At 41.7% G+C, this 11,888-nt stretch overlaps 1 protein-coding gene across 4 annotated transcripts in view; it reads right to left on the bottom strand.

Moving 5' to 3' along the window:
• MCM8 (minichromosome maintenance 8 homologous recombination repair factor) overlaps window positions 1–11,882 on the bottom strand; it is a 13,450-nt gene extending 1,568 nt beyond the window's left edge. For 2 of the 4 annotated variants that reach the window (XR_001859523.1, XM_017726722.1), the window contains exons 1-17: window positions 11,830–11,882; window positions 11,573–11,647; window positions 11,185–11,267; window positions 10,851–11,000; window positions 10,414–10,517; window positions 9,309–9,507; window positions 8,267–8,352; window positions 7,303–7,454; window positions 6,280–6,478; window positions 5,469–5,499; window positions 5,053–5,193; window positions 3,886–4,027; window positions 3,104–3,299; window positions 2,625–2,838; window positions 1,756–1,965; window positions 1,092–1,168; window positions 411–600 (exon numbers count right to left, since the gene is read on the bottom strand). Coding sequence is in view for 3 of the 4 variants with exons in the window: in XM_017726722.1 (XP_017582211.1) it covers window positions 411–600; window positions 1,092–1,168; window positions 1,756–1,965; window positions 2,625–2,838; window positions 3,104–3,299; window positions 3,886–4,027; window positions 5,053–5,193; window positions 5,469–5,499; window positions 6,280–6,478; window positions 7,303–7,454; window positions 8,267–8,352; window positions 9,309–9,507; window positions 10,414–10,517; window positions 10,851–11,000; window positions 11,185–11,267; window positions 11,573–11,647; window positions 11,830–11,842 (2,262 nt within the window). In the remaining variant the exon portion in view is untranslated. Of the gene's footprint in view, window positions 1–410; window positions 601–1,091; window positions 1,169–1,755; window positions 1,966–2,624; window positions 2,839–3,103; window positions 3,300–3,885; window positions 4,028–5,052; window positions 5,194–5,468; window positions 5,500–6,279; window positions 6,479–7,302; window positions 7,455–8,266; window positions 8,353–9,308; window positions 9,508–10,413; window positions 10,518–10,850; window positions 11,001–11,184; window positions 11,268–11,572; window positions 11,648–11,829 lie in introns of those variants that run through there. The other 2 variants (XM_017726723.1, XM_017726724.1) reach the window with 2 other exon arrangements.
• Window positions 11,883–11,888: the final 6 nt, after the last annotated feature.

The following is an 11,888-nucleotide window of genomic DNA, read 5'->3' as shown; positions in this document are numbered from 1 at the left end:
GAGAAGGTCATGCAGAAACATCAGAAATAGAGCAGGGACACCACAAGTCTAAATTTGGGAACAAAAAGAGGTGTTTCCTCTGGGGAGCCAGAGGGAGTGAAGCACTGAAACCAACATTGCCTTTCACAGATCAAACCAGAATCTTGCTCAGAACCAGCCTCATCAGTCAGATCAGCCCTCACCAGTGCAGGGAGTTGCTGCTGCAAACAGCTGTGAGGCCAGTGAAGCTTACAGAGACACTTCAGGAGCTCTGCTCGGCCTAACAGCAGTAAATTGGTTATTTCTGTTGTTATTTCTGTCATTGCAAAGAGGCACAGCAGAGGTGCCTTTGCTGCTCTCCCTTGGGCAATAAATAACTGTGAGTGGTCTGCCAGTCTGTTGTTGCTGGGGTGGCTGCTGGGCGAGCTCACCCGAATCTGCAGCTCCTTGGCGATGTGCCGCAGCTGCTGCAGGTCAAACAGGTTGTTGTAGGTCCTCTCTGCAATGCTGTTCAGGGCAGACACAAATCTCTTGGCCTGCGACCGATTGCTCATCCCAGACCCGTGCTGGGAACGCTCGAAGTCCAGCTTGCCAAACTCATCCGAGTAGGTCCCCAGCATGCTACAAACAGGTTACAAAAAGAGAGAAAACTCTCAGGAGATAAAAGCAAACATAGGTGGATTTGATTCCCAAAACATAACTGCTGGAGAGGGCTTTCAGAAGCCATGTAGAAAACAATCCACCATCAAGTCACTCTCTAGGGAACTTAGACTAAGCATTCATCCAAATCACTTTTGAACTTTAACTGTTCACCTGCACCAGAGAGTAATCCCATGGGAGAAGAAACCCTTCAGCAGCGTCTCATGTCTGCGTTACTGTGCACAGACACACAGAACCACTGTGGTCACACAACTCACAAGCCTCAGCAGCTGTATGTGACTTAGGGCTGCTGTCAGCTTTTAAAAAGCAGCCAACAAACCCAAATATTAGTATCATGGGCCTAAGCTTGATAAAGTGATTTCTTCACTGTGTTTGAAAATGTAAAGGAAAAAAGTTTCAAGTGAATGGTACTGTGATGCTTTATTTATTTTTAAAGCAGTGTTTTCTATTACCTGTATTTCATTATCTCTATTACATCCTCAGCATCTTCCTTGGTAGACTTCTCTCTTAATTCCAGCCTTGATCGTGCCTTAAAACAGAAAAAAAAAAAACCATAAAGGTTTAAGATATATCATAGCTGATGTGAAAAAGGGCTACAATCACTCTACAAGGGCTACAAGCACAAATTTTTGAAGCAGAGATAAAAGCCGACAGGATTAGAGGAAGATCTTTCTATTTTTTGTTCGTGTGCCAATGTCACCTCCTGCATACTTGCACTTTTAGGCTGCAGCTTGGAGTTTATTTGCTTTGTAGCAGTGTAGCCTTGTGAAGCAGCAGATCACAAATAGTGTTGTTAAGGCAGCGTTAGGGAAAAGGAAAACAGAAGCATTCTAAGTTCATGGTGGGCAGCAGGTTATTCCTGCCTGCACCTACTTTTTCTCCTTTTGGGGAATGTGACACATTCTCTTTCCATCTTCTCAAGGGCGTTTTACTTTATAAGAAGTTTTAAGGAGCAGTAGCTCTTAAGCACTTCTAAGCCTCTTGCATTCTCACTTCTTTTTTTAACAAAACAAAAAAGCACAGTGGTGAATAAGCTATAAAAAATGATAGGATTTAGGTAGTACCTTAGGAATAATCTCTGCTTTCAATCCCTTAAGCATTCTAGCTTGCATTTACCTCTGTCAGTCGAATCAGGGACTCCAGCTGCCTCGTGGTGATGGGGGTGCTGTCTGCTCCTTGGTTCTGTTTCCGGAGCTCGAGGTAGAATTCCTGGAGGACTTGTGCAGCCTCTGGAGATAAGTTTGGGTGGACGTACTGCCGAGCATATCCGACATACTTCCTCAGCAGCTGATGGGGAATGGCATCAAAGTTTTCTCCTGCTGAGATCTAACACAAAGAGTTAGATTTCTCTCTGTCAGAAGCCTATAAAATAAAAATTTTAATATCAAATCATCATCTTTATGCTCTATCTGGTGAAGTCACCACTATAAGGGCTTTAGTGCTTCGTATATGAACAGTGTACTTCAAGTCCCCACACTATGCTCAGACATCTAAACACACACACACACACTTGGCCATTTCAGAAAAAGCAGGCAGGGCTTCTCATCTGCAAGGGTAAGAAGTGCCAAATAGAATTCACTATAAAGTTAAATCCTTTCTCAAAAAGAGAAAATTCAAATTCCCAATTGCTGCAGCTCCACAGAAGACTAAACCATCACTGCTGATATCCCACTTCCAAAAGTGCAGGGGTTTAGCTCCAGCAGGAGTATTTCTCCCAAGATGTGGCATTTGACACTGTAAGTTCTCAAAGCCATCACTGAAGTCTAGTAAGAAATATGCTTCCTCTCCCATACTTTCCAAATCCATGGAGTTGCAGATGCCCAAGGATTTGCTTCCACACTGCTTTATTTGGATTCAGTACTCCATTGCAGATCATGTCATATCAAATTATTACACCCAGCCCAGTTGTGTAGCTCTCTCCTGAAACCCAACACAGCAAATTTCCTTTAGAGCATCCCATGCAGCAGCCCCAGGACAAGTCCCACCTTCAGCCTCTCGAGCAGGGGTCGGTCTGACGTAGCCTGGAGGACAGAGTGCTCCTGGGAGCTGGCCCGGGTCACCAGGGCACTGCTGCAGGCTGCGCGCCGGCCGGCCCGCATGGCCATCACGTGCTCGGACAGCAGGTGGTCGTGGTCCTCGTTCGGGGTGTCCAGCAGGATGAACACCAGATCAAATCTTGACAGCAGAGCACTCCCCATTCTGGAAAGACAAGGAACCACAGTACTTGGAGAAGAGGAAAAATTGTAGCAACTCTGTTGCACTTCAAACACATGTAAAAGATCCTGTCCTACTCATTTAGGATAAAGTAGAACAGCAATTTCTCTCTCAAAAGCCACTAAAAATTATTAAAGTTTGTGTTCACGCTCCAAAAAAACTGGAAAGCAACTGTACACAAGCTACAAAGCTGCCAGAAGCATCTACTCCTGAATGTGAGCTATAAATCAGCATTTCAGAAAGTGCTCACTTTAAGTTCTCAGACACTGTTTTGGCTTTGTTATAATGTCCTCCAACAGGGTTTGCTGCAGCAACAATGGATGTCCGAGCTGGCAGACTGCAGACAATGCCAGCCTTGGCCAGGCTGATGCTCTGCTGTTCCATGGCTTCCAACAAAGCCTGGTGCTGGTTTCCCATCTTATCAAATTCATCTATTCCACAAATTCCTGGAAGCAATTAAAACAGGACAAAGACTTATCAGACAACACACATTAACTGAAGGGCAAGTGTGTGCTACAATCCAGTGTTACATCCAAAGTCCAGCTTAGAACCCTAGGGACTGCAGAAGACACCAGCCAAAGTCTCCATTTCAGCCAGGTTTGTTTCCATTTCATGGCAATGCAGCCAAACCAGCCTGATTCGGGCATGCAGCATCCTTGATAATACATTAAGGTGACAAAACAAGCTTTCTAAAAATAGACAACAAATCTCAAAAGCAAGTCCTTTTTCAAAACCAGTAAGAGTCCAGCAGTTGACATCAAGTCAGATTCCTGAACAAAAAAAATCCTAGTTCTTTGACCCAGTAAGTCTGGTATGTGAATTGCAGAACTGAAGTTTTCCTGCAATTGCCCCCAGAGAAGTCACTGGAGAAGCTCAGAACTTCCCACAGTGTGGAAACCCAGTATCATACTTCAAACAGACATTTTTAGTCCACAGTTAATTGAGTACTTTGGCTTATCTTAGACTCAGCAGCACACACACTCCTGCCCCTCACATGTGGCTACACAGAACCTGTGGCATTACATGGATTACCTTGATCTCCAAGCACTAAGGCACCAGCTTCCAAGGCAAAATCTCCAGAAGTGCCATCTCTGGACAGTGTAACAGTCAGGCCAGAGCTGGTGGAAGTATTACCACAAACATACACACCTCGAGGAGCGATGTTACACACTGCCTAGAAGAGAAACAAATACTTTTTCCCTCCCCAAAGTGAAGAATTTCATAAGCCTTATTCTGGAGAAATAATTCAAAGTAAACCCAAATTTGTTTCTTTCTACTTAACATGGCCCAACAGTAAAATCATAACTCCTTGCAACCCCAAGAGACTTCTGCAAAGCAGTAGGAGTAACTTTTCTTGAATGGCATTCTTTTTTTTTTAGTAACAATGTGAACGAACAAATCAGTTACTCTGTGCTGGAGAGTCCCCATTCAACAAAAGAATAATTTTTAAATTTTGTTTGTTAGGATGCAACTTGCGTGCAAATCCATCACTTTGGCTAAGTTATTGCAAATCATATCCTAACATAACAGGTCCATGTTAGAAAGACTCAGACTTTCTAAAGAAGGTCTAGGTGAATTCTGTCCCTTCTTCACTTCACAGTAATCATGGAAAAAGACATGGAATTAAAAAATCACTGAGTTTAAGGAAAAAAAAATTACTAATTGTCATAGTCATGCAGAAATGCCTACTGAGATCAAAACCCAAACACAGCAGCAGGTCACTTTCCCAAAAAGCCAAGATGTGTGCTAGCAACATAGAAATGGGGTAAGGAATGGAAGTAAACCTCACAGGAGAAGAGTTACGTGGTATTTAAAGTAGCATTTGTTCAAAGAATATTATTTTATTTCACAATGGACCAGCTAAATGAAGACAGGAAGGAGTGAGCCTCCTCCATGGGGAAAAGGGTTGGTGAAAAGAACTGTGTAAGGGCAGACAGCAAGCCTGTAAGCCTGTACTTGAAAGCCCATGGGCCTGACCAAGGACACCCGATTTGGTGTTTTAACAGGCTCCCTGGAAGGAGAGGACAGCAGGAGAGCCCTTTGGATACTGTCCTATACTTCAGGCATCCTACATGAAAAGATAGCTCCAGCCAGGCTCAGTCAACCCTTTGGTCTTAGCACAGTTATCCTACCATGGTTACAAGTCAAGATAACAAGGAAATAGAGGAAAACAGAAAATAGTAATAAAGGAAACCGTACTTGCAACATTTGACTTTTTCCTAATCCTGGATCTCCAACAACCAGAACATGTGGGTCTCCTCGCACTGGGATTCTGTTCTTGTCATCCACAAACTTCTGACATCCTCCAAACAAGGCCAGGGCCAAACCTGCCTTCACAATCTGTTGTGGTACAGGCCAACACTGGTAAGTATTTGATCGTGGTGACCAACACTGACAGCTCCCCAGAACTGGCTGTAATAACCTTTCCTTCTGGATCACTGAACTTCAGGGTCTAAGGCTGCCACTTCCCTGACACCAAAAGAGCCACAGTCACCTGTAAAAACAGTCCCTGCCCCTTCCCCCCATCCCAGATAAGCTCTGTGAATCCCTTAGGAGTTGAATGTGGCAGAAACATTTCAAACTGGAATGGCAAGCAGAGGTGTTAAATGACTTACCTCGTGGCCATAGATTGCAGGACAAAGAGAGCTGAAAAGCAAAGCACAAGGTCATATAAATGGAAGATAAATCATGTATTACTACAAACAATCCCTTGTTCTGTCTCTCATCACAGAACACCTTAACAAACATATAAAACCTTTGGGAAGCTGTTGCTGAATTTCCAACAGACATCAGCAGCATCAAATTTCTTGAAATTTTTGGATAATCAGAAATGATTGAAATAAGAACAGCTTTTCACTTGAGCCCTCACAAAGACAAAGGAGAAGCAGCTTCCCAGTGGTACCTGCACCTATTCTTCTCTTAATCAAGTAACTACCTGTAACTCTCTTTTTAAAATGCCAGTTTTGTGTTCTTTGACTCCACTGGGAGGGCCTGAGGGACACCCCAGGCAGAAGAGTACTTTTTAGTCTGAACTGAGGGTCTTTCACACCCTTTGCTCAGTCCTTGCACCTCTTTCCTCCACTGTAGAAAAGCAGAGGACAAAATGGTATTTGCAAATTGAATTTACACGGTGAGGAACAAAATTAACTAATCGCTTTTCTACCCAAAGCTTTCTAAGGTTGAACTAGAACACAGGTAACTTCTTGTATCCCTAAGCCCCTCCCAAAGTCCCAATATTCCCACTGCAATACTTTCATTCCCTCCCAAGTCCCCTTCCCACTGCAGTTTGTTAGATCTCTAGGACAGTTTCTATTGCACAAGGCTCAGATATTTCACAGCTCTAGGATGAGCTGTCACGTTTGTCTGAAGGTGGTCACACTGATTCATGTCTAATCCTAGACCTGGTCTAGGTCTGACACAACTTACTTCACAATGAGCCTGAACAGATTTTCCTCAGCTTGAATTTCTTGGATAGCATAGAGGTCTTTAAGGGAAAACTCCATGAAGGATCTCTGAAAAGTCTCATCATCAAAATTCTTTAGTTTTTGTCCTTTACTGTTGCTGACAGAATTTGCCTCAATGTACAATAAGAACATACACTTGTCATTCTTATTTTTAGAAGCTCCTGTTAGAAAAATTGAGAAAGGATGATGGAGCATTTCTTCTATCAATAAGGACTCATATTATCTACAAATGGCATAGAGTAATTCAAAAATATCATGTACAGCCATGTTCATATTTAAGTACTGAATATCTGCATTTTGTAAAATTGATGCAAAATAAGTTTCTAGTTACACTTGTTCTTTGAAGTTCCCTCCACTAACATACACAAATATTTTGCTGAATTGGAGGGCATATGTCTAGAGACAATTTTGTCCCAGAAAAAATTATTTTTTCCAGGAATTTTTGTAGTCAAATAAAAGTTGAATATAAAATGCTTCCACTGAATATTTAGAGGAAAAAAAAGATGCATGGTGCAGAAGCATTAAACACGTAGCTTCATAATTAATCAGCAATTATGAATTAATAATTAATAATTTTTTATATAGATTGATTACTGAGCAGAAAATGAAGTCTCAGAGTAAAACAGTCTTGCAGTTATCTGCAATGAATTCTTTCAGAACAGTGCACAACATATTTCTTCACTTTGAAAATAAAAGGAATAAAAGGGAGAAAAAAGGGTTGAAAAATTTCTCTAGGGAAGCTAAACTAACAGTTTGACAGTTGTCCTAATGTCTGAAGGGGATATTAAAGGGAAAACATGAATCAATTAACGTCCTAAACCAACTCCTCCTTGTAAAAGTCTGGTAGCTTCTGAAGAAATTTACACTTTATGCACTTTCAACTCTGAGAGCTCCAGTTAAGGGGAGTGACTGTTGTTGTTCTTGAGTAAGCACTACCGAAAAACCCCCGTGAAGGAAAAAGGAGTTCTCAGGTGCTGTACTTCACCTTCCTCAGTGCTTGACACCTTCACTATGCCTGTGATTGTGACCATGTCTCCTGGGACACAGCTGTCCACGAGGTCCTGGACCAGTTCACACTCGATGGTGCGCGGGATCCGTCCTGCTTCCCGCTGGTCGTCTGACATGAGCTCCTGCACCCTGCAACACACAAGGGCAGCTCACACACTGTGCAGCACCTTCCAGTCCGACTGCAGCACACAACATCTGCAGCTCTGGGCATCTTCTTCAGGTCACACTTCACTAAATGGGTATAAATTTTGCATAAAACCCAGAACTCCGGGTTGAAATTCAGATATTCTACCACTGATGAGCATGTTCACGTAGAAATAAGTACGGTACATGAAGTTAAAGGGACCAATATAAAGCAATGAAGAGCTCAGACATTACCACTCTCATGAATTCTTAATTGGTATTCTAACCCTAGAACAGCCCAAGAAATTTCTCAGACCATAACAAGAAGAGTAGTTCACCCCCCGGTTGTGAAAGTTCCAGCTCTGGCTCTGCACTTGGGGCTCGGAGATTTCCTTGAAGCCAAGCCAAGCTTTACCAAAGAAGCTGTGATAAACAGCGCTCTCTGGAGCTGCCAACAGCAGCAGGAGTTTTTAAACTTAAAACTTCCAGTTCATTCAGGTCAAGTGGCACAGCTCACCAGTTTAAACTAACAGGGCTTTTCTAGCTGACTTACATCTCGTTAAAGGGAATCATGAAATCATAGACACCATTAGAAGTGATCAAGAAAAGCTGCAAAGAGCTGAGGAGCTCGGTAAGGGCAGAAGGAATTTCCAGAGAACTATTACAGGGCAGGTTACAAAGTATACCAGGGCTTGGACAAACCAACTGCTTTGTGACACAAATGTTGGAGAGTGCTTGCTGCAAAAGAATATGATATTTAAAATCACACAGTGTAACATGGGTTGAGCCATCCCGTCACATCCCATTTTTGTGCTTACTTGACAGACTGCCAGTCCACTGTGGCGGTTAAAGGAGAGCTCCTGTCGGCTGTGAAGGACCGGCCCCGGCACTCGGGAACAAGGCACTGCAACAACAGGAATTCTGATTCATTCCCAGCCTTTTTAAAAACCCTAAGGTGAAATTGCCTTATTTGATTTAAAAAAAAAAAAAAAAAAAAAAAAAGGAAAGCGAGGCAATATAATTCAGTATCATTCCAGGAAAAAAGCCAGTTAAATTAGGGCTACAAATTACATAATTAATGAAAAGCCATCAAGTGCACACACCTGACTCATAGCTGTCAGAGCAAATACAGCTGAGTTGAGTGAGCGCCTTGGTGAACGGGTTTGAGCTGGGGAAGGGCAGGGCAGGGGGGAAGAAGAGGTAGTGGGTGGTTTTTTGGGTTGTGTTTTGCTCTGGGTTTTGTTTGTTTGTTTTTTGGTTTTGGTGGAGTTTTTCTGGTTTTTGTGGGGGGTTTTTTGGGTTGGTTGTTCATTTGTTTTCGTTGGGCAGTATTTTTTAGTTGGTTGCTTTTGATTTGTTGTTTTTTTTTAATACCCATGGATGTTCCAGAGACGATAATTTTTTCCACTCGAGCACATGAGGAAACATAAAATAACCAGGCACTGTCCTATATCTAATGACTTTTTAAATCCAGATAATAAGAAGTAAAATTAAAATAGAAAGTTCTAAACAAAAAACCAAACAATGTAGGCATAGAAAACCACCACAGCAAGGTGGAAGAGTCTTTTTAAACCTAACTAGTGAAATGGAAATTAAAAGAGATAATATTTTTTCCAGATTTCAGGGAGATTCCACACATTGCTTGTCACATCCTGTTCCAGCAGCATACATTTTTTACAAGCAACAAGGGTCTGCAGTAAGAAAAGTTGCCTGGTCTGTTTAGTTCTTTTTCAATGTGTCAGTTGTTTAGCCTAGCTTTTAAAGACTATATTTTAATTTTTTTTTTTATTTTTAATACCAGCGATGCTGCTTTTTGACAAAACACAACAAAAAGCATGAAGTTCAATGGTTTTAGCTTACCTTGGTGGGAAGGGTGTACTTCCCATCAGGGAGAGGAACCCCCTGCACATCCCCACAGGTGGCACAGACGAAGGCCAGGTTGGTGCACAGGGGTTTGATGTTGCTGACCCTCACCACGGTGCCACGCAGGGCGATGTATTTGCCGTAGCAGTTGGCCCTCACATTTTTCAGCTGGGTTAGAGGCTCATAGTTGTACACTCTGCATCAAAGTTCAGCATTAGCACACAGAAATGGAGGATAAAAATAACCCCCAAACCCATCCAAACATAAACAGACAGAAAAATCCTCTTCCCAATTAAAAATGGTAACCCAGGAAAAATTCTCAGAAGTATTTTTTTGGCACACCCATGGCACAGCCTTTAATTCTTGTTCTAGAAAGCAGCAGAACATTCAATATTCTCCACATGAATCCACCTCAACAGCCTCAAACAGTCCAGGTTGTTTATCCAGTGACACCTCTGGCCTAGCAATACAACAGACATTACCTTATGGTCATCCATAACTGTATCTTTCCATTGTTTTGGATAAAGACTGGAGCTCAGACTTGCAACATGGAAGGACCAAAGTTTTATTATGGCTATGCCACCACCAGTAGGGAATTAAAAATAATCATAAAAAATAAAATAATTTTTAAAAAGTAATTTAAACTCCATTTGAACTCCAATAGGGCTCACACACCCAGTTCCCTCAGACCCTTGAAGCCTGAGATGCCATTACTTCTGACAAAGAAAAGAAGTTCTAAGGACTTGTTTCATTAAAAGCTCCTCCAGCCAACAGAAATTTAAATAGTTCTGCTTTTAATCAATACATGTTTTATAGAATAGTTGTTCTACTTATAAGCCACTTCTCTACTTACAAGTTTTTCTAGTTCAAGCTGTTTATTCAGCTTACAAGGAGGTTTCATTTCACTTTTTTCTTCACAAGGACATGAAGTCATGGGGAAGAAAAAAGCAAAATGTAGAGTGGTGTTCTGGAAAAAGCTCCACAGAGCCCAGTTTTCCCATAAACATGTAAGCCCTCAGCACCATACATGGACACAGGCAAGGATTAGACAGGAAGCAGACAGCTCTTCCTTGGGCAAGAGCAACTACTTAGCACCCATTACCTGGCATGGATGAGAGGCACATTTATGATAGGTTCCCCATCCAGGGGCAATCCCTCCTGCACCTGCAGCTCCGCAGCGTGTCTTTCCAGGTCCTTGGTGAGCACCTGGGTGGAACAGGAAGGGGGACGCAGATGCCCACAGGAATTAGAACTTCCAGTAGGGAGAGACATAGGTGTTAGAACTACATTTAGTTATAGTCAGGTGCTCCAATGATGAATAACAAAAATGCACCAAGACCAAAGCAACTTCAAAATGTGATTTTGTGGGTCATACAGGAAGGCAAGAGATGAAAGGATTTGAGTTTTAAATAAACAGTAATTCCCCCTAAGACAGGAAAACACAGAGATTTGGGGTTTATAACATAATTGCCTCTAAGTGTCACTGGTTCTTTTTTGTTGCGAGGGTTATGCTTCCATGTATCAGACCCTCATGTTTACCTGATGAATTGCCAGGCCCATACACTGCAGTATTTTCTGAGGCATATCCCTTAGTTCAGTAGATATATTTGGTATCGATTTAGTCAGTTCTCTATCTTGGATTAGTTCCTTATAATCCACGAGAATGCTTCCTTTTCTTTCTATTTCATCCTGGGAAACATTGTAAATGATAAAACACACTTCAAATTAGAAGTGAAACACCCAAATTATGTTCTAAATGTTTCAGGTCTATAAAGGAGGTTACTTTTGATGAAGAAAACCACCCAAAAATCTGTAGTGTTCCTGCATCAACAACAGGTTGTTGGGGTGGGATATGTTTGGGTTTGTTTTTTACCTTATCATAAAGCTCAATGCGCTGCATAAAAAACTTTTCAAACGCTTGAGTCTTCTGGACAAAAGGAGACTTGTCATTGTAAACTAATTAGAAACACACCACGTTAGTGACAGAAATAATTCTTTCCACTTCACAAAATACATAAACAAGTAATTTTTCTTCCATTATTTTTCTGCATTGCAAAACTAAGGTAGATTATAATCTCCACAGTATCCCAGTAATGATCACAGAGATTACAGTAATCACAAGAGTGAAGTCTTTATTTTATGTTTTTATATATGAAATTTTCGTTGTTCTTTATTGAACTTATAACTCTACTAACACTACGTATAACCAATTTTAGAAAAAAAAAACCAACTTGCTACATATAATTTTGGTCTAAAGATACCTTCAGAGAAATAAAGTTTCCAGCCCTTATAGGGAATAAATTGGTCCATCGTTGATTGGACTAGTCGAGATTTTCCTGGGGGGGGGGGGAAAAAAAAATAATGTGGATTGAAAGAATATGGATAGTAAAATAGTGCAAGTTTTATTCTCAGTGATTCTTTTGACCACGGGAGACAAACTGTAATTGCCTAGCACAGTGCGTTAAATGAAAAGTAATATGGCTTCAGAAAGCAGGTAGAAGCAGAGGGGCTGGCTCACCAGGTTCGGGCATCCTTTTGGGCTCTCCCTTCTGTCCTCTGCCTCGCCATCCTCCTCCT

This window comes from Corvus brachyrhynchos, unplaced genomic scaffold (assembly GCF_000691975.1).
Source record: "Corvus brachyrhynchos isolate BGI_N302 unplaced genomic scaffold, ASM69197v1 scaffold312, whole genome shotgun sequence".
Taxonomy (NCBI): domain Eukaryota; kingdom Metazoa; phylum Chordata; class Aves; order Passeriformes; family Corvidae; genus Corvus; species Corvus brachyrhynchos.
The sequence above is the reverse complement of the archived record's forward strand: the minus strand, read 5'-3'. Positions and strand labels throughout refer to the sequence as shown.